The sequence below is a fragment of the Peromyscus eremicus genome, chromosome 5 (assembly GCF_949786415.1).
Source record: "Peromyscus eremicus chromosome 5, PerEre_H2_v1, whole genome shotgun sequence".
In the NCBI taxonomy this organism is placed as follows: domain Eukaryota; kingdom Metazoa; phylum Chordata; class Mammalia; order Rodentia; family Cricetidae; genus Peromyscus; species Peromyscus eremicus.
Genome location: NC_081420.1, coordinates 87,962,712 through 87,984,380, shown reverse-complemented (window position 1 = coordinate 87,984,380; position 21,669 = coordinate 87,962,712). Strand labels below are relative to the sequence as shown.

Sequence of the window (21,669 nt, the reverse complement as noted above, 5' to 3'; positions counted from 1 at the left end):
CCACCATACCTGGCCCCCTTTGAAAAAATTATTGTTTATTTATTTATAGCATGATGTGTATATTTTGTATATGTATATGGTATGTGTGTATGGATCTGTGCATGTGTATGTGTACAAGTATACATGTGTTTATGAGTATATGTCTCTGTGTGTGTGTATATATATGTGTGTGTATGTATGTATGTTTGTATGTCTGTGTGTGTCTCTTTCTCTGTGTGTACATGTGTTTATGAGTATATGTCTCTGTGTGTGTATATATATGTGTGTGTATGTATGTGTCTGTCTCTTTCTCTGTGTGTACATGTGTGCGTATGTGTGTTTGTCTTCCTCTGTTTACCCTTTTACAGCTCTAGGAATGGAAGGCAGCCAGGTGGCCCATTGCTGAGCTGCAGTCCCAGACCCATGTTTCAAAAATACGTACAGTACCACTAGCGCCATCTTCTACCGGGTGCTTTTAAGCTTACCACCATCCTCTGTTTATTAAGACCCAAGCAGAGCCCTGGTTGGCTCCTCCTACCTGCTGTATAACTCTCCACCTCATTCTCCCTTTCCATCACCAGCAAATTTACCATTCTCCCTGCTGATCGCACTTGGATCGCGTCTGCTTTGGTTAGGTCTAGGTTTTCATCTGGTTGATCCTGGTGTCACATGACAGTTGATGCTTTGGGCCTTTGGGCCCTGCCCTTCTCGCTCCTCAAGCACCAAGTAACACAGGTGGGGCATTGCCTTGATCCCAGGGTGGACAGGCAGTGACATGCCTTGGTGTGTCACTTTGACCTGACTCTGGAGCAGTGCCCAGATAGTGGTGTGATCGACCTGAGGGAGTTTGGGCACTGGGGAGCGCTCTACATTCTTGATGTGCTTTCTGGCTGGGCCATTGCACACAGTGGGCATCCCATGGTCCCCTGGGCTCTGGCCTGAGGCCTCCTCCCTTGGAGCAGGGCAGGCAGGGCTTGACTCCGGCATACCAGAAAGCAGCTGAGCCCTGCCCTTCTCTCTATGCTGTGCCTTTGGTCTCACACAGGCTTAGTGGGGACCCTGGAGGGTGGGGGTGAATATTGTGGCTTTCTCGGGGCACCTTGACTTTGCCTTGCCTCCTGGGAGAGCAGCTCTCTCTAGAACTCTGGTTCATTTTGCATCCCCTCCCCGCCTCTGTTCACCCTGCCCCTGACAGTTCCAAGCCCACGCGACAGGTACAGTACACACCAGGCGTTTCTGTGTGAGCAAAGACTAGGGGAGACTTTGGCTAAAGGGACAGAGCCCCCTCCCCCCAGCTGGTTTGGTTGTGTTGGGCAGAGCTGACTTAGTTCTAACTTGCTGTCTCCTGCTTCCTCTTTTCTTTCCAGAACCGGTACCCAGCCCTGTCTCAGGAGCCCAGGCTGCCCTGTTCCCTTTAGTTGTGGCTGCAGGTGTGGGGCCATGAGCTGTCTTCTGAGTAGTATAGTCCCAGTGGGGCTGGCTCTGCTGGTCTGTGGAGCACAGGCCTTTTTCCTGCCCAACACCACAAGTCTGGAGAAGCTGCTGAGCAAGTACCAGCAAGCAGAGCCACACTCACGGGTGCGCAGAGCCATCCCCTGGTCCGACCGCCAGGAAATCCTCATGCTGCACAACAAGCTTCGAGGCCAGGTGTATCCCGCTGCCTCCAACATGGAGTACATGGTGAGTGGCCTCCAACCTGGAGTACATGGGGTGATGGCAGGCAAGGGCCAGTGCATTATCTTCTGATTTTTAGAGTTCTCATGTAGCACAGGCCATCCTGAACTTATTATGTAGTTGAAGATGACCCAACTTCTGATTGGTCTGCATCCAGGCTCTTAAGTGGTGGGGTTACTGGTGTGCTTGGCTCCTTTTCTGACAGCTTAGGCTGGCTCCAGAATCGCTATGTAGTCAAGGATGACCTTGAACTTCTGATCTTCTGCCATCTCTTAAGTGCTAGGATTACAGGTGTCCACCTGCACGTTCAGTTTATGCAGTGCTGGGGATGGAGTCCAGGGTTTCGTGCCATGCTAGGCAAGCACTCTACCAACTCAGCTACAAGCACTCTACCAACTCAGTTACAAGCACTCTACGCAATGAACCACACCCCCGCCTTACCTTTCCTGTTCTGATGCCCCGTTTCTGCCTTCATTTCTCTCTTCCCTTCAGTGGAGTCAAGGCCTGGCTTCTCTCCCTGTTCAGCCCTGTTTCTGTCCTTGTCCCTCAGGTCACAGTCCCAATTCCTCCTCCAAGCAGCCACTGACTTTCAGAGAGCACTCTGGTACTAATGGGTCCTTTACGGTCTCAAGGTCTGGAATGAGTGGCCAGCTATGTGGACCTGAGCAAGGCTACCTTTGGGGAACACAGTATGAACCCCCATCTTTTCCCTTGGGAAAGCTGGACACTCTTCCAAGATGTCAGCCTGAGGGTGACTGTGTGCTTTTTGGGGGGTGGGGTAGAAACATAAAAAGGCACCCTGGGTGTAGGGGAAGTTTTTTGGTCCCATCTAGCCCCACAGTCCCAATGAATCTCTCCCACCCGAGCTCTTGCAGCCGCTTACAAAATAATCACTCAGAGGCTTATATTAATTACAAAATGTATGGCCTGTGGCTCAGGCTTCTTGCTAGCTAGCTCTTTCATCTTAAATTAACCCATTTCCATTAATCTATATGTTGCCACATGGCCGTGGTGTTACTGGTCTGTTGGCATCTTCTTGCTCCTTGGGCGGCAGGCTGGTGTCAGTCTTTCTTCTCTCTCTATCCCTCTTGGATTTTCCTGCCTGGCTCCATTCTGCCCTGCCATAGGCCAATGCAGCTTTATTTGTTAACCAATGGGAGCAACATATATTCACAGCATACAGAAAGACATCTCACAGCACCTGGGTTCTGGGTAGTCTCCCTTTTCAGCTGCTCTGTCTGTTGCCTGGCCTTTGCCAAGGATGACAGAAGCCAGAGCGGTCATCCCTCCTGAGCTCTTCCTACAAGCTGTTTGGGGTGGCCAGGTGAAGTGGTCATTTGTGCCTGAGTTCCAAAGTAGAAACATCCCCCTTGACTAGTTTTCCAGAATCGGGGTGAGGGTGAGGATGAGGAGAGGCGGATCACACCTTGGTAGCTTTTAAACCTTCAGAAATTGAGGTCCTCGGCTTCCCAGGCACTGCCCAGGTAGCTGAGTACCACTCACGCATGGATGGGGCATCCAGTGATAGCTCAGAGAGGTCATGTTGTCGATGGTAACTTCAGACTGTCCTCATACCCCCTTGCCAAGGCTGAGATAGCTCCTGCTGCCCCAGAGGCACTCCCTGGGCAGGTGGGTGGTATGGTGTGTCTTCTCATGAGAGATGCCATGGAGAACGGGGTTGGAGGTGTGAGCGTGGGGACCTGGGGGAACCTGGGAGAACAGGAAGTATTAACTCCAATCAGCAAATGGGAAACTAGACTCAGAGAGGCTGAACTGGAAGGGACTGGCCCTTGACATACGTGGTGAGGCTTCCTGCTCCCATACCTGCTGCTCCGAGGAGGTGTGTGGCAAACATGGGAGTGTGGGGGAGAGGCTCCCTTCTCTATCTGTCAGCCTTCTGCATGCCTGGGGCTTAGCTAATGGGTGAGTTCTGTGGAGTTATTGCATATGCTGTATGCGTGCACAGAGGAAGAGCTTGTCCCCACCCCCATCAGCAGGCTTGTAGAGGCTGAGGTAACATGGTGGCAGGTTGAGCAGAGCCGGAGGTGGAGGGAACCCAAAAGGCTGATGAAGGACTCGAGGCAGTTGCAGAAGCTAAAGGCTGAGGGGGTCACAAGTGGGAGTGGGAAGACTGAGCTCATAGACAGGGAAGGGTGTGAGGAACAGAACCGTGAAACCTCACCACCTCCCACATCTTGCTCCCTAAAGAGGAAACAAGCGAGGTGCCTCTGAGGAGCTGTGTGGTGCTTGGATTTCTGATTTTTTTTGCCAACATATCACGGTGCTCTTGGAGAGTTGAGTATCCCCAGTGGGTCCCACAGACTTGGAGCCGGAGTCTGGCTCTAGACTAGGTGGGTATGTGACTGTGAGTCAATGGCCTGCCTTCTCACAGCCCCGGCTCTCCTTTCCGTAGAATGAAATGAGATGGGCACTCTCCAGGAGTGGCAGGAAGGCAAGGACTTGGATGAATCCAGGGCAAGCACTGAGGGTGTGGGTGGGCTCTCAGCTCCTGAGGATGGCCCGAGGGTGACCAGGGCTCTCACCTGCCCTCTATGTGTCTGATTGCTGTCATGTGGCATCCCTCTCCAGTCTCCCACTCACTGAGGCTGAGAGAAGCTGGGTTCACAGGCATCCGCTAGAGGCACAGCCAGAGCTCTGACAGCACCGGGGCTGGGGTTTCTGCTTCGCCCTCCTGACATCTGTGCCCTGTGCCATCTCTCCCCTGCAGACTTGGGATGAGGAGCTGGAGAGGTCTGCGGCAGCGTGGGCACAGGAGTGCCTGTGGGAGCATGGGCCCGCCAGCCTGTTGGTATCCATCGGGCAGAACCTGGCTGTGCACTGGGGCAGGTAAGAGTCGCCGGCACCCCGAGCTGCAGCGACACCCCCTCCCCCACTTGAGTGGGATCTGGCTGCTGCAGGGTGACTGGCTTGGTGTTCCTGTGTGTTGTCAAGATGTGGAAGATTTGAGGTTCTGGGTTCCGTCCCCAGCACCATAAACCAACCAACCAACCACCTAATGGTGCAATCTGCTGCTCTGACAGGCTCGGCTCTTCATTTATGGCCTACTGCTTGGCCAGACAGCAAAGTATTTATACAAAATTCCAGCTGACGCCCAGACCGCCACCCTGGATGGTACCCCTTTCCTTCTATCAGCCCACTTCCCTCTAGATTTATGGTGTCTCCTCATTTGAGATGGCTTGTCCATCTGACAGACCCACATACAGCTGTTCTGTCCCCATGGCTTTGGCCTGGTGCTAGGTCCTGTTCTGAGGCCTTCCGGTCATCCCTCCTGGGGCCCTGGGCGGGTGATGGGATTAGAGGCTCAGAATGTCCCACCCTTGATGGGTAGGTTTCCTTCCCTCAGGCATGCTGGCATGTGTACAGTGTTCCTAGGAGTGACAGGCAGGCTCCCTTCTGCCCTAGCTCCTCATGGCACGTGCCTCCAAGGGGCTGACCAGGGTGGGAGGCCATGTCCTGGGGACTTGCTGACCGCGGCTGCTGGTGCTGGGCCTGGGCGGTAATTGTTACAAGACCTCAAACTGCTTGGCTGACCACAATGCTGTCACAAAGGGTCATTCTCTATGAACCAACCACTCTGTTTACACTTGCTGGTGACCAAGGGACTGTGGATTCACAGACAAGTTATTATTTTTCTTCCTGATTGACACAAAATAGAACGGTGAGCGCATAGTGCCTCATACCTGGAATCCCAGTGCTCAGGAAGAGGAGGCAGGAGAATCTCGAGTTCAAGGCCAGCCTGGGAAAGTGGCCGCAGATCAGTGGCCTCACCACAGTGTCCTAGCTGTGTGTCACTCTTCAGCCATTTACTTAATGTCTACCAGCCTTTACATCAGCTTCAAGTGAGCCTATAACAATGCATGTCTAGCCAGGCAGCAGTGGCGCACACCTTTAATCCCAGCACTTGGGAGGCAGAGCCAGGCGGATCTCTGTGAGTTAGAGTCCAGCCTGGTCTACAGAGCAAGATCCAGGACAGGCTCCAAAACTACACAGAGAAACCCTGTCTCGAAAAACCAAACCAAACCAAACCAAACAAAAAAGCATGTCTATCCTTCTCCTCTCTGTCTCCTTGTAAAGTCCCGTCCCCCTGCTTGGCCCTGCCCAACTCTGTTTCTGTCCTTCCTCCCCCCTCCCCCCTCCCTTTCTCTCTCTCTGGAACCTCCCACATGTCATCACTATTGCTGAGCCACACCCCACCCCTTTTCTCACTATTTTAGTTAAGGTCTCACTGAATTGTCCAGTGAACTCACCCTGTAGCCCAGGCTGGCTTTGAACTTGACACCCTCCTAACTTAACCCCCAGAGTAGCTGAGATGACCGGCCTGCAGCCCCTCACCTGCCCTGCATGCATTCACATCTTACATCAAGGTGATCTTGGCTGCAGTGTGTCTGAAACCTCGAGCTCTTGAGCTGCTTGCGTTTTACCTGGTGTGCATGCAAATGAATACATCATTAAGGTAGCAAATGTGAATCCTGCACACACAGGTGCCTCAGAGGCCACCCAACATGGGGTAGTTTCAGGCAGGTACCGGCAGGGTTGGAAGCCTGGCTCTGTGGACCACCCCCCACTTCTGTTCCTCTAGGTACCGCTCTCCTGGGTTCCACGTGCAGTCCTGGTACGACGAGGTGAAGGATTACACCTACCCCTACCCCCACGAGTGCAACCCATGGTGCCCAGAGCGCTGCTCGGGGGCTATGTGCACCCACTACACACAGGTAATTCGGGTGCTGATCTCCACTCAGCCTGTGCCCCAGACCTGGGGAGTGTGTTTGGAAATGTGAATGCTGGCATGCTTCCTGCCTGAGGCCTTTGCTTTAATTCGGTGCTTCTCAGAGCACACTGGTTGGGGTCCTGCTGCTTGCTATGGATGAGTTCACAGGATGAGAAACTTGGAGTAAGCTCTGGAAACTTCTACACTTGATCTTAGCCAAAAGGCCGAGAAGCGATAATCTCTGGAAACTTCTATGGCAATCTACATGCTGAGGTTTTTCACCATTGTGTGCATATAGCTTGTTTTTAAAAGGCATGTGCACTCCCCCAGTGGATTGGCCTTCTCTGGTGCCCTATATTCCAGAGTTGCCCCGGGGCAGCCTGCCCCTGAGCTGTAACACAGTGCTGTCTTTTCAGATGGTCTGGGCCACCACCAACAAGGTTGGCTGTGCTGTGCACACCTGTCGGAGCATGAACGTCTGGGGAGACATTTGGGAGAATGCTGTGTATCTCGTCTGCAATTATTCTCCAAAGTAAGACTGCGTTGTCTCGGTCATACAAGCTGGCTGGGGTGCATTTGTTTGCCTCAGGGAAACTAGCTAAAACTGGTCTAAATGGTTAGGAGAGTCAGCAAGGACTTGGGCTCTTCTTAAGGTCCCCCTGGCCCCAAGGTGGCTGCAGAGCTCCAGCACTGTGTCTTCCCGTACGATTCTACTTCACATAGTAGAAATGTAGAGATGGTTGTGTCCGTCGGCATTTCCCCACAAAACGTCAGTGGCCAGAATTAGATCAATCATAGACAAGGGGGACCACAATGGCTCCAGCTGGTTTTATGAGTCATCTCCCAAGGCAGTGTGCAAGCAAGAATAGTTGTTGTCTGGCAGGAGGGAGAAACGGAGTGGGGAGAGGGGCAAGGCCAGAGAGAGTAAAAGACAAAGGGGGGCAGGGCGGTGAGTAGTGCTGTTTTCTCTGAAATGGAGCCACAGATGGAGTCCTAGAAGACATGTCCTCCTACCAGACTGACTTCTGCTTCCCTTCCTGCTCTCTCCTAAGCATCCCTGTCACAGTGCGTCACTCACCCAATGGCTCACTGCACGGATATGTGCAGAGCACAGAGTCACTTACCCGTTTGCAGTCTGTGGTTTGAACAGGGATGCTGGCCGCCATCCCGGCACGGGCACAGGCGCTGTGGTGGCTTCCCCGACCTGCTTACTTACTGGAGGAGTGGAGCAGGCCAGAGGAGGTGGAGTGAGGTGGGGATCAGGAGCTGTAGGGTTGGGAGGGAAAAGACTGCGGAGAAACCATGGAGCATGGCTTTGGGGCTGAGCAGCCGTTACACTCCAGCAGGCTCCGGTCCCCAAGGCGGTTCCTAGCACGGTTGAAGGTAGAAAGTGAGGGACAACTTGGATCAAAGCTTTATGTTTAAAAACGCTGGAAGCTCTGATCAGAAACATAACTCTTGGGACCAGGGAGATGGCTCAGTAGGTAAAGGGACCTGCCTCCAAGCCTGAGGACCTGAGTTTGATCCCCAGGACCCACATAGTGGAAGGAGAAAACCAACTCTCACATGCATGCACACATACACACTAAATAAATATATGTAAAAAGATTTTTAACAGAAATAAAAATTTTCCCTTCCCCTGTTCTCTCCCCTTTCTTGGTAAAGGCACCATATCATCATGGTCTTCTGCTTAACCAGCCTAGGACCTGTAGTGGCGACCTCAGGCTAGGGCCTGATGGCAGACACTTGCTCATGTCATGGCCTGTTTGGGAGGGTAGACATCTAGAATGAAGGCCTGGAGGCATTGACTCTGGGGAGATCTCCCCTGGCTTGTAGGCGCCCATCTTCCCGCTGTGTGCACCCGTGGCCGTGAGAGATGGCAGAAAGTGAGCATGTGCTTTGGGACTCTTGTCACAAGGGTACTGGTCCTACTGGGGCAGGGCTCCACTCTCCTGGTTCCATTAATCTTAATTACTTTCCTGAAGGCCCATATTGAAATGTGGCCACAGGGGAGGTTGGGCTTTGTTGTGAATGGAGGAGGCCGTTGCCTAGGAGACCCATCCATGGTCAGTTCGTTGCCTAGCTACTTTCGACTGCTGTATGATATCCCATGCTGCCCAGGGCCTTTTCCTCCAAGAGGCATTCCCCGTCTCTGAGCTGGTCAGGTCACCATCATGGAACCAGGGCGGGAACAATGACCAAGAGCTGGGAATGGTATAAGATGAGCCTGATTTTTGCCCCAATGGCCTTATGGGTAAGGAGAGTGCCATCCATGAGCTCATCGGAGGTTTTGGAGCCTGGCTCTCTGCTGCCTGGCTAGAGAGGCCACCCATTCTCTATGAACACTGGTCTCTGCCCTTATGGGCCTGAGAGCCTGGGGGTATGATCTATCGTTGAGGAAGGAGTCCGGTGTACTGAGGAGAACTGGTCTTGCAGAGCGGGACAAACCCCTGTGGAGACTCCGTTTTCTGAGGAGACCATCAGACTCTCCCATGAACAGTGGGTGGCATTTCGGTCCATGCTTGATGTCCCACTGAGGTTCAGCTCAGTGTCCTCCACTGTGTGTCCCCAGCCCAAATACTTGCAGGGTTAGAACTGTGGGGTCCACACCAATGCCCAGAGGCTGTTCCAACTGTCCAGGTGGGTCTATAGAGAGGGGGGTGGACTGTGAGAGTGACAGAGGAGGAGGCAGGACCCCTCCCCCAGTGTGGACCACCTCCCTCCCTGGCTCAGTGAGGTCATCACTCGTTGGCCATTGGAGTGGGCCACAGGGTGCACAGAGGAGTCTGTACAGTCTCTCCATGACTCTAGCAGGAGCCCCTGCCTCCCTAGAAAGCAACCACAGACACCCCCCTCCCCCGGGGAGGCCTCTTTGCTTTGTAGACACTATCAAGAAGAGCCTTGCCCAAGGATGTCCTGGAGGCTACCCACTGTATGATTAATGAGCCACCTCAGGGTAGGGGACACTGTCTGAGATCGCTCAGATGAGTCTGGGGCTACATCTGTCACCCAGGGAGTCATTCTTTACACAGTGCTCAGTGACGGGGTCTCATCATGGTACCCAGAGCCCTGTGGCTGACTGGCACTGGAAGGGGAGGCCGAGAAGCTGCCTTTCCTGTACCAGGCTTGTGTCCTTCTCCCAACATCAGAGGCTCTGTTTGAGGTTCCCTAGTGGGCCGCTGGGCCTAAAGGATGTGTGGGGTTGGTTCATGGTGTTTCCGGTCTATCTCCAGGGGAAACTGGATTGGTGAGGCTCCCTACAAGCATGGCCGTCCCTGCTCTGAGTGCCCACCCAGCTATGGAGGTGGCTGCCAGAACAACCTATGTTACAAAGGTAGGTGGCGCGAGGGCCCCACCCTGGTGTGGCTTCCACCCTGGGGCCACAGATGGGGATGGCTGAAATGGAAATAAAGTCAGACCCGGACTCACCCCTGCAGCCACCCCTGCCACCATTTAGGTCTGTGCCCCTCTGCTCTCTGCCCTTGGCCCCTGCCACCTGCAGACCCCACTGTCCTGAGATGCCCCCCACTCCCAGGCAACTCCTTGGCTTGGCCCCGGTGGACAGTGGACATGGCCCTGGACTCAGACTCCCTCCTCGCCTTCCTTAGCATGTGCAGTCTGCTTAAGACAGAGGATTGTCAGTCAGAGGTGGTGGCTCACACCTGCCATCCCTGCACTTGGTAACTGAGGCAGGAGGATTGCCACAAATTTGAGATCAGCCTAGGCTACACAACAATACTCTGTTTGACCTCCTGGGATCTCCCCAAAACAAAGCCTGCACAAAAAATCCAGGTGATTTTTGTTTGTTTGTTTGTTTGGTTGGTTGGTTTTTGTTTTTTGAGACAGGATTTCTCTTTGTAGTCCTGGCTATCCTGAGACTCACTTTGTAGACCAGGCTGGGCTTGAACTCACAGAGATCCGCCTGCCTCTGCCTCCCAAGTGCTGGAATTAAAGGCATGTGCCACCACTGCCCAGCAAAATCCAGATGATTAACGTGGAACCCAAAGCAAGCGGTTAGCTTGGCTTGAGTTTCACCCCATCAGACATAGGCACTGGTACCCTTGTCCGATGTACTCCCTTATCTTTCTGAGAGGGACTGCTGTCAAGGCTGCCTGGGGGACAGGCTGCTTTCTGCCTGGGGCTCTGTTGGCTCACACAGGGCTGCTTAGAAAGCATCCATTTTCCCTCTCACCGTAGACACCACGCATTCTCACGCTTAACGTGCACTTGACGTCCTGGAATAGTTCTGGCTCTCAGAAGTTGTGTCTCAGAAGTGGGGGGATGCTCCCCAGCTGAGCAGTGTCTGTGGCTGAGATTTATGTTCTGTGTGGCTCCAATAACTGGCCAGGGCTGACAAGGCAGGGAGTGGGCAGGCTCTGCTGCAGGGGAGGGTGGGCATGCAGCGGTGACCCTCTTTCCTGGACTGTCCCTGAGATGGACACGGGGTCAGTCTGTGGGGCTCTGGGATGTGGAATAGCAGAGGTCCTAGTTCATAGAAGACCAGGCTCTCTGCCACTCCAGCTAGCTCATGAGAGGGGCACTACCAGGGGGCTGGGGCAGAAGCAGGACAATTCAGATCCCTGGGTGTGTGGGCCTGCCTGCAGTCTGTCCCGTCAACTGCCTTATGCCAAGTCTCCATGACAGCTCTTCCCTGGATACAAGTCTGATGTCCCCGTCTCCAGGGAGTCTCTGGGTGTCAGGCAGACATGCACCTGCCACCATGTTCTCATGACCCCCCAAACTCCTCAGGAACTTGGTTGCCCTGTTATTACAGCTGCTGGCACACTCCAGGGCACTGAGCAGGTGTGTCCTGCATGCTGAGGAATAAACAGACCCTCCCCTCCACAGAGGGCTCTTTCAAGAAGCCAGAGCACACAGAGGCCCCAGACACTAGCCTACCCGTCCCTCGGTGCCCGTGTGCTTATTTCTCTATTTGTGGTGGAAAACACCCAACTTGGCTTGGCAGACATTCTCGTTTTCTTAGCTAACCATGCAGAAAACCTCCCCTAATTCAGCTTATCTACATAAGCCACTAAGTAAGGGTGTGCCGTGGCACCCTTAAGGCCATGACCTATAATGGGGACACGAGGATTTAGGGATAAGGACAGAAGTTTCCTTCTATCCGGTACCTCCCTGTGGGGGGATAACAGGCTGGGGAGGTACTCAACTCCCGGCCCAGCTACATCCCAGCTCTGTGAACCCAGATGGGTCTCTTTTACATCCCCTTGCCTCTCTGAGCCTCAGTTTCCTCGTATGTGAAGTGGTTGCTGTGTCTCTTATGGCAGAAAGATGAGGAGCCGGGGCCAGGGCCTGTTGCTCAGATGTGATGTCACCATTCACAGAGCCAGGGGGACCTGAGACCCCTGGCTTGGAGCAGACTGTGTGTTGGATATCCTGGGAGTGAACAGAGCTTGCCTGGTCTGTGCAGGGATGGTTACCAGGAAGTACTCAATTCCCTTTGGGTCACACATCCCTAGGGTACCTCACAGAGGGGGATTGGGTGCATGTTTTTCTGCTTTCTATTTTCATGTGTGGGGCTGGGGACCAGGACCACCTGCCCTTGCTCTGAAAGAGCAAGCCACCTCAGACCCTCCCAAACTAGGTTTCTCTCAGTAAAGCTTGCCTTTAAAGTCATCAGAGCCTAAAGCCAACTGAAGAAACCCAGCTCACTCCCAGACAGCCTGGCTGTCAGCAACGGGCTGTGAATGGCCGCATTGATGGGACAGGTGTTGAGGCTGCCTGTGTAGGTAGCCTAGGGGCTCAGTGGAGGTTCAGCCCAGAGTTGGTGCTACTGTGCCTTGGGAATTCCAGCCTTGGCAACCTCAGATCTTGTTGGTGGGCGTTCTTTTTCCTTGGCTCTCAGGGGGTGGGGTTTGAGTTGCTCATTCACTCGGAATTTTGTTGAACTTCTCCTATGTTGGGGTGTTGGGGGTACGGTGGGCCATGAAGCTGGGGCTCCCGGTAGCAAAGGTGAAATTAGAGCCGGCCAGCCATATGCATGCCTTTTTCACCTCTGTCTTTCCTATCCCTTCTCCTCTCAGGCCAGGGCTAGCCTGGGATGAATTAGTCCCCACTCACTTCCCCCGTGCTCTACCTAGAAAGACAGGGGCACCTCACTCATTGGCCCTTCATTTGGATACCTGTTATGGTGGCAGGGGACATCAAGACCCAGGCTGCCGCTCTGTGAAGACTGTGCTTTGCTCCAAGAGAGACAGTAGTCCTTGAGGATGATGGGTCTCCATGGAATCAGAGAGGCCTGTGGGTGATTCATTTCCCTCCTTGAAATAGTCTTGGCCCAAGCACATCCACTGATATCCAACTCTGCCCCAGAGATAACATTTTCTCATGAAGGAGACTGCCAGCCTCGGGGGCGGGCCTATGGAAGTGTTAATAAGCGAGGTTAAGGTGGGTGGGTTGAGCTGCGAAGAGGCAGTGAGGGAGGTATGTTCAGTGGTTTATTGGACGTCAGGGAGCTTCCTTTGAGGTGTGTGGAAGGTGTTTCCTGGCTCTGGCATACAGACATTTGTGGAGAACTGTGGTCCTTGGTGGGGCTGCCTGGGGCTCATCATGGGCCAGGTGGCACAGGAGGGCAGCCCACCCTGGGCTTGGCTTTGGCTGGAGGTCAGAGTTTGGTGTTCAGGTAGTTAGTCCCTCTTCTATTGTCCTTCTGAATGAGAGTGGAGATTAGGGAACTGATCCTCAGAGGCACCATCAGCCCATGAGGCGAGTGTTTTGAAGGGGGAGGATGATAATGGAGAAGGAGTGGCCTATGATGCCCTGGGGTGGGAAAAGATTGAGACTGAGTAAGCTGCCATCTTTTAAACCAGGGCCCGGGGCTTTGGATAGTTCTGTGCACCAGGTCTAATGCTTTTTGAGATAGGATCTCATTATGTAGTCCAGGCTGCCTTGAACTCACAATTCTCCTGCCTCAACCTCTGTAATATGAAGATTGCAGGTCTGTGCCACATGTCCCACCCTTGAAGTAGTTTGAGATAGAGTGTACTGGTTAGGGTTTTTTTTTTTTTTTTTTTTTTTTTTTTTTGGTCAACTTGACACAAGCTAGTATCATCTGAGAAGAGGGAACCTCTATGGAGAAAATGCCTCTGTTGGCTTGGCCAGTAGGTGTGCCTGTGGGGGCATTTTCTTGATTAATGATTGATGTGGGAAGGCCCAGCCTACTGTGAGTGGTACCACCCCTGGACTGGTGGTCTTGAGTTGTATAAGAAAGCAGGCTGAGGGGTTGGGGATTTAGCTCAGTGATAGAGCGCTTGCCTAACAAGCGCAAGGCCCTGGGTTTGGTCCTCAGCTCCAGAAAAGAAAAAAAAAAGAAAAGAAAAAGAAAGAAAGAAAGAAAGAAAGAAAGAAAGAAAGAAAGAAAGAAAGAAAGAAAGAAAGCAGGCTGAACAAGCCATGGAGAGCAAGAAAGTAAGCAACACTCCTCCATGGCCCCTGCATCAGCTCCTGCCTCCAGGTTCTTGCTTTGGCTTCCCTCACTGAAATGTAAGCTGTCAGCCAAATAAATCCTCTCCTCCCTAAGCTACTTTTGGTCAGGGTGTTTATCACATCAATAGAAAGCCAGTTAGGGCACAGGGTCTCATAATGTAGGCTAGACTGTCAGGTTACTTACTTTATAGCCAGGCCGGCCTTGAACTTGAAGCAATCCTCCTGCTTCAGCCTCCTGCATGCTGAGGTTACAGGCATTTGAGCCACTCTATCTAGCCAAGTCCAATATTAAGACAGTAAATCTCCATTGCTGAACCGTGGCTTGATCCAGGTGAGTGGTCCCCGTCTCTGGGGGTAGACTCTCTGTGACTGTGCCCCAACCAAACCAGAAATCAGAGGGACCTCAGGGACAGCTACAGCTTTGAGGCTATGATTAGGGATGGGGGCAGATGATTGTGGGGAAGAGGAGGTGAGACAAGTGACCATTCTGGCATCCAGGTGTGGGTGCTGCACCCCACCCCCACCCAGGGCTACTTCTCTGAAGTCCAAAGTAAACATGGACGTGAGCTGACCATCCGTCCTCTCTGGGCTGGTAGAATTCCACCTGGGCAGGCCTGTCCCCAACACAACCTCCTCTCTCTAGTTGAAACGACTCTTTGTGAAGCCAAATCTCAGAGCTTAGTCTACAGGGTGCTTTTTCCAAAGAGCATCTTCGAGACAGATCCATCCAGTGGTGCAAACCTTTAATCCTAGCATGTGGGAGGCAGAGGCAAGTGGATCTCTAGGAGTTTGAGGCAGCCTGCTCTACACAGCAAAATCCAGTCTTAACAACAAAACCAAACCCAAGGGCATTTTGGTTGAACCCAGCATGTTCTCTTTCTCCCTTACCTCTGTTAGAAGAGCCTTACAGTCAGAAACCAGAGGCAGATGAGATGAACGAGGTGGAATCGCCTCCTGCTCCCGAGGAAACACATGTCCGGGTTCAGCCCAGGGTGGTCAGACCCTCGAAGCCCAAGAAGACCCCAGCCATCAACTTCATGAGTGAGTCGATGTTCCCAACCTCTGGGGCGCCTGCCCCCAGCTACCTTTGCTAGGGGCTGGTGGAGAAGGGGAGCTGGGTACCCACCCGGCAACAGGGAGATGGTGGGGCGGAGCTGGCTGGGGTGCAACACCAATTCTTATTTGAAAATGATGCTTTTCAGTCACTGAAGTAAACCAGACAGGAGGCTGCTGCCTTTCCCCAGGCAGGATGTTGTTTTTGTTTGTTTATTTGTTTGAAGGCAGAGTCTCATGAGGCCCAGACTGCTTTTTAACTTGGTATATAGCCAAGGATGACCTTGAACCCCTCATTCTTCTTCTACACCCACCCCGCCTCACTTATGTGGTACCTAGGACGTAACTCAGGGCTTCCTGCACGCAAGGCAAACACTGTACCCACTGAGTCACACACCCCACCCCAAGGCACATATTTTAATGTTACATTTCCCCCGAGTCTTTCAAAGGGAATCTTGGATGAAGCTGGGCTTCTCCCGGATATCCTGGCCACTCAGAAATCAGTGCACATCACATCTAGGTCAGTGCTGGGATGGTCCATGCATCCTTTCCCAGGTTCTGCCTCTCAGATCAGGCCCTTTCTCGACTCTTTAAGGCTCCATTCACTTATCCATACAAGGGGGTGACCTTAGCTGTGACGGGCTGACTGAATAGATGGCTTGCAGCATTGTGAGTGAGCCACCCAGAGTCAGCGGACGGTTCCCCGCACTTTGAGACCAGAGTGAATTGCTTCTGATCCCCAGGATCCATGTATCCAGGCTGGAATGAGGGCTCTTGCAGGCCCTGCTGCCTAGGAGTCCACCCCTCAACACCTAGACCTTGTTTAAACCCCACCCCTGTGTATAGTCCGTGTTCCACAAGCCATGCCCCTTGTATATCCCAACCTTTGTAAGCCAGGTGGGGCCATGGGGACTGACTGTGTATCAGGCAACCTTCACAGTCACATGATTTTTTTATTTAATGCTCTCAAGAACCTTTTGAGGGGGACACTGCCCCTGTCTCCCCTGCTTGAGGGTGGTAGTTGGATCTCAGTGGAAATAACTTACATAAGGTCACAAGTGCCTCTAGAGCTCTATAATGATGGAGGCCTGTCATCCCAGCATACTGGAGGCTGAGGCAGGAGGATTTCAAATTTGAGGCCAGCCTGGACTAATAGTGAAAACCTATCTTAAAAAAAAATGACAAGAAAAAAAAAGAAATATAAATAAAATCTATTTATTTCTGCTGTTCAAGCCTTCCATGGAAGCCTATAACCAGGAGGTACTGCTCTTGCTCTAGTTAGGGTACGGATTCCAGAGCATTCCAGAATATCCCTTGGAATGGGAGAGGGTCTTCTAACCCAGATTTATTCTCCTGGTCTCATGGTCCCCTTCCCATGTCTCTCCTAGCCCAAGTAGTCCGCTGTGACACCAAGATGAAGGACACATGCAAGGGATCCACGTGTAACAGGTGAGGGCCCAGCTGGGCTGAGCAGGGTTGAGTTGGCTTGGGCTAGCTGCCCTTGGGACCCTCCTGAGACACAGTCAGTCACATGATCTGCTAAAGCCTTGCTTCCTACACTGAGCCTCCTGGACACATGGGACAATGGTACTCACACTGTGAGCACAACACACACCAGATTGAGCTAGAAGCTACCATGTGCACCTAGACTGACCCTGACACTCCTCTGTCCCCCTGACTATAGCATCCTGCTATCCCCCAACCGTGACACCCACTGTTACCCCTGACCACCGCCTCAGATTGAGCATTTGGCTGACGAATGAGCTATCTCTGTCACATGTCACCAGAGTTTCTCAGTTGTCACTCCTAGGGTACATGAGACATTAAGGTGGGATACCCTGTTTTTAAAGGAATTTTGAGCAACTTCCAAGACCTTGATCTCTACCAAATGCCAATGGGAATAACCAAAACTGGGGATAGTATCCTGAAATAACCAGTGTATCCTAAAATAACCCTGCTGGGCACACATTCCTGCCGAGTGCTTTGTCTCTGGTCCAGAGAGGGCTACACCCTGCAGGGGCCCTCATGAAGTGCATTATGGGAATAGTAGACATGAACCCTCTTATTGTAACCAGTGTGTCTCAACCCTGATGGATGCCCGCAAGCCAACGTTCACTTCAGTTTGTGGCTGACCCCTTGGTGTGAATCCTGCCCTTGGGGCTGGCTTCAAGCCAACCGAGGTTTAGCCAGCAGCCTGTAGTCTCTAAGAATGTGGGGGGAGGATCCTGGTGGGGCCCTCCCCCACAGAACATGAGTCCTGTTCCCTGAGGGGTGTTAGTCTCATCCAGGGGAGTATTTAGAGAGTGTCACTCAAGGCCTCTGCCCAGGGGTGCTGGCACAGTCTGAGTCTGTCAAGAGCTAAGCGGAGTTATCTGAAGCACCCATTGAAAGAACGAGGTGGTTCTCCACATCACCCAATGGACCTGGAGTCCATTCTGTGGGAGAGTCCTTCACTCACACAAGGGGTGACATGAAACAGTATCCAGGATGTGGCTGTCCCAGGGGCACACCCACTGGGTGCCCTGCCCAGCTGTGGAAGTCTCTGCAGGACTGTCCTCTGGGAGGAAACCACTGAGCGTTAGTGACACGAGCCAGATGTGGTGGGACGACACACCCAAACCCCAGGCGGTATTCGCTGTCTGCACTGGGTGAACTGGGTAACAAGCAGGTACGCCTGGACCACATCTTATGAGAGCTCTGGAGCTGTCTAAGCTCAGCAGAAGGTGAGGCTGCATTCCCTGGGCAGGAAGAGGCTGAGGGTCTGTCTACAGAGGCTCCAGAGGCCTCCAGTCAGCCAGGGTAACACAACCCAAACCACAAACTGTGGCAGCCCAGCCTTACCTGTAGCAGCAACATCCACTAGGCTTCCCCATTACCCCTAGCTTTAAAAGGTATTTTAACTCATTGTATAATTCAGAAAATAATAATCCATAAAGATAAAAAAAGAAAACCAGCATCCCCAAACCCCTCAGTTTGGCATGCCTCTCCCCCAATCTATGTGGCTGAGGCCGATCCTGCTCATGCCGTCACTGATCATTCTCCAAAGCCCACCAGTGTTCCTCAGACCCTTCATTGTAAGTAGCTACCTAACAAACTGACACACGCGCGCGCGCGACACAAAGCTGTGTTTGGATGTGCCTGTGTCACCTGCTGCCATCTGTCTAGTCCTTAAAGTCCTGGTACACTTGGTGTGCAGTTGGGTAACTTGCTGACTTTTTTTGGTTTGGTTTGGTTTTTCGAGACAGAGTTTCTCTGTGTAGCCCTGGCTGTCTGAGAACTCACTCTGTAGCCCAGGCTGGCCTCAAACTCACAGAGATCTGCCTATTTCTGCCTCCCGAGTGCTGGGATCAAAGGCGTGCACCACCATCCCCCTGCAAACTGGCTTACTTTTTACTCGGCATGTACATATTTACAAGGGAAGTTGGAGGGTCTGTGGACATGAACTTGAAGGCTTTCCTATAGGTTGGTTTTTGGTCTGTGGTGAGCAGGGCCTCATTGTTCTGTTAACCTCATTAAACAGCGAACCTTGGGCTGGGAAACAGCTCAGTACAGGTGAAGGCTCGTTGTGCAAGTGTGAGGACCAGAGTTTTAGCATCCACGAGAAAGCTGGATGTGGGTCTGTAACCCCAGGGCTGGAGGGAGGAAGCACAGACAGGGGGACCCCAAGGATTTACCAGCTAGTCTGCCCACCTACCTGGTGAGCCCCGGGCTCAAAGAGAGACTTGTCTCAAAAAAGGTGGAGAGTGATCGAGGAAGACATCCAACATTGACCTTTGGCTGTCGTTCTCATTCACCACACACGTACACACACACACACACACACACACACACACACACACACACACACACGTACACACACACATACGCGCGCGCGCGCACACACACACACACAACGCACATGTACACACACATGTACACTCATGTACACACACATGTACACACACACACACACACGGACACACACACGCAACACACGCGCGCACACACACGCACACGCACACGTACACATGTACACACACACGTACACACACATACACACACATGCACACACACATGCACACACACATGTACACACACATGCACACACACATGTACACACACATGTACACGCGCGCGCACACACACACACACACACACACTTTAGGTAGTGGACATCTGTCATCCTAACACTGAGGAACAGAGGCAGGAGATTGTCACATATTTGACAACATGATGAGTTCCAGGCCAGCCTGGGCCACAAAGGAAGACTCCGTCTCAAAACGAACAGATGGGTTAGAGATGATGGCTCAGCAGTTGGGAATGGCTGCTGTACATGGAGACCAGGGTTTGAATCCCAGCACTCACACTGGTGGCTCACAACGCCTGTAACTTCCTCTCCAAGGATCCAGCCAGCTCTCCGGCATCCGCAGGCACCCACACATACACACAGAAACACACATCGTTGTTCGTATCAGTGGGATCCATCAGTGACATTTCTGGACTCAGTAAGAAAGCTAGTGAGGAAACATGGCAATGTCACTGGGCGATTTTACCAGCGAGCTTTTCTTTATTCACGCATCAGGTACCAGTGCCCGGCAGGCTGTCTGAACAACAAGGCGAAGGTTTTTGGATCTCTGTTTTATGAAAGTGTGAGTGTGTCCAGTGTTACTATACACTGTATATGGGGAACTCCACAGGTAGCTTAAAGCGAATGAGATTCATAGAGATGGGTGTTCTGTCCTGGTTCAACCTGGAATGCCTGAATGGATCTGCATGGACTAGTGAGTCAAATGCTGCTGAAGCTACTTCTGGGAACCAGGACTGAATGTCACTGCAGGACTAGGGTCAACATGCTTGGCTAAAAGGGCTTAAGCAGCTAGGCTGAGCCCCTAAGCCATGCACGGAACAAAGGTGTGGCTAAGGCCAGCAGTGAATGGTTGGGTGGGGTGTGTTTTGGTCCAACTTTTTGGCTTTTGTTTGGCCAGGGACAAGTGTCTCCAATGGCTCTGGGAGAGGAACCCTGTACATTTGTGGTCTCTTTTCTGCTCTCTAGTCTTCCAGCTTATGTCGGGCTGCTGTCCACTACGGCGTCATCGACGATCGAGGTGGCCTGGTGGATGTCACCAGGAACGGGATGGTACCCTTCTTTGTCAAATCTCAAAAGAATGGCGTGGAGTCCCTGAGGTACCTGTCCTGTGGGGGGGGGGGATCCTGACAGGGTTCTCTTAGTGTAGAAATGGTTTGAGGGCCAGGGAGCTGTCTCATGGGTAAAGCGCCTGCCATGCATACACAAGGACCTGAGTCTGATCACCAGGACCTATGTAAAAAGCCATGTGTGGGGACGTGTACTGGTAACCCTGGCACTGGGGAGGCAGAGACAGGAGGGTCTCTGGAGCTCAGTGGCAGCCTAGCCTACCTGCTGAGTTCCAGGTAAGTACAAGACCCTGTCCCTTCCCTCCTCCCCCCTAAAAAGGGTGGATGGTGCCTGAGGCCGATCTCTGGCCTTCACATATACATGCACACACTGATGAGTGCACCCTCCTCAAGCATGCACTCCCCCACCCCCACATGCTATTGAAACTTTGAGAATCATCTAAGGAAATGGGAAGACAAAGGACAACTCACGTGGCATAGTTGACTAACTCTTGAGGTCTCCAGAGTTGGGCCACCGTTCTGGACCTTCCTCTAGCCTTCTGACACTGGGCCTGCTTCGTCTTAAAGACCTTTATTCTGTCTGAAGCAGGATCACCGTGAGTTTGAGGCTAGCCCACACTATGCATTCCAACCCTACTGGAGTGTATATCAAGAAACCAGAAAAGAAATGTCTTATTCCAAGAAGGGTTCTGTCCGGGCAGTGGTGGCACACACCTTTAATCCCAGCACTTGGGAGGCAGAGGCAGGTGGATCTCTGTGAGTCAAGGCCAGACTGGTCTGCAGAGCTCGTTCCAAAACAGCCAAGCTACACAGAGAAACCCTGTTTTGAAAAACAAACAAACAAAAAATAGGAAAGAGAGAAGAGTTCTAAAGCCTTCCCCAGGCTGCTGGAAGAGTTCTTGGTGACAAAGATTATAAGGTCCCACTCTAGAAGAGTCTAAGCTCTTCAAGTTCCTGTGCATGCTTCAGACAGGACAGTGTGAGGCATGTGGGCTGTAGGAGTACCCAGTATGCACTGACTCATGTTTTTCTTTCCAGCAAATACAAGCCTTCTAGCTCCTTCACGGTGTCAAAAGTGAAAGGTAAGCAAGCCAGGCCCCGAGGGAGTAGAATGATGTGTGGGGGTGCCTGGGATTTCCCAGGGAATCTCCCTTTCTTGGGTCTGTGCTTTGTAGTTATTTCAGCTTGAGCCATGGTTCCCAGGAAGGTTCTGTCAGGAGGCTTCAGAGAGGCCATTTCTCTCACTGGTTTCTCTTCCTCCCTCCCTTCCTCCCTCCCTTACTTCCTTTCTTTCTTTTTTGTTTTGTTTTCTTTTTTTGGTTTTCCAAGACAGGGTTTCTCTGTGTAGCCCTGGCTAGCCTGGCACTCACTCTGTAAACCAGGCTGGCCTTGAACTCAGAGATTGGACTGCCTCCACCTCCACCACCCCCCGGTCTCTCACTGGTTTCTAAGCATATTTAGATTTGAACCCGGCTCTAAATGGCTGAGCCAGAAACACGGGGCATGGCTGCCATCTGAACACCATAGTCATGGTCAGCGCCAGGTCTGCTGTTTAAAGTCCTTGATGGGCGGAGTCACTATCCTGGCAGGGGTAGATACCAGGGAGATCAGAAACTGAGGCAGGAGCTAGCGATCAGGCCATTGTGGCCACAAGGATC

The 21,669-nt window shown here is 52.4% G+C and overlaps 1 protein-coding gene across 1 annotated transcript in view; it reads left to right on the top strand.

Moving 5' to 3' along the window:
- Positions 1-1,354: 1,354 nt before the first annotated feature.
- The window catches only part of Crispld2 (cysteine rich secretory protein LCCL domain containing 2), a 42,084-nt gene continuing 21,769 nt past the window's right edge, over positions 1,355-21,669 (top strand). Inside the window, exons 1-10 of the mRNA XM_059263919.1 lie at positions 1,355-1,659; positions 4,382-4,500; positions 6,254-6,386; positions 6,799-6,914; positions 9,616-9,716; positions 14,723-14,866; positions 16,267-16,327; positions 19,440-19,506; positions 19,911-20,041; positions 21,050-21,093. Of these exons, the coding sequence (XP_059119902.1) occupies positions 1,420-1,659; positions 4,382-4,500; positions 6,254-6,386; positions 6,799-6,914; positions 9,616-9,716; positions 14,723-14,866; positions 16,267-16,327; positions 19,440-19,506; positions 19,911-20,041; positions 21,050-21,093 (1,156 nt within the window). The 5' untranslated portion in view covers positions 1,355-1,419. The remainder of the gene's footprint in view (positions 1,660-4,381; positions 4,501-6,253; positions 6,387-6,798; positions 6,915-9,615; positions 9,717-14,722; positions 14,867-16,266; positions 16,328-19,439; positions 19,507-19,910; positions 20,042-21,049; positions 21,094-21,669) is intronic.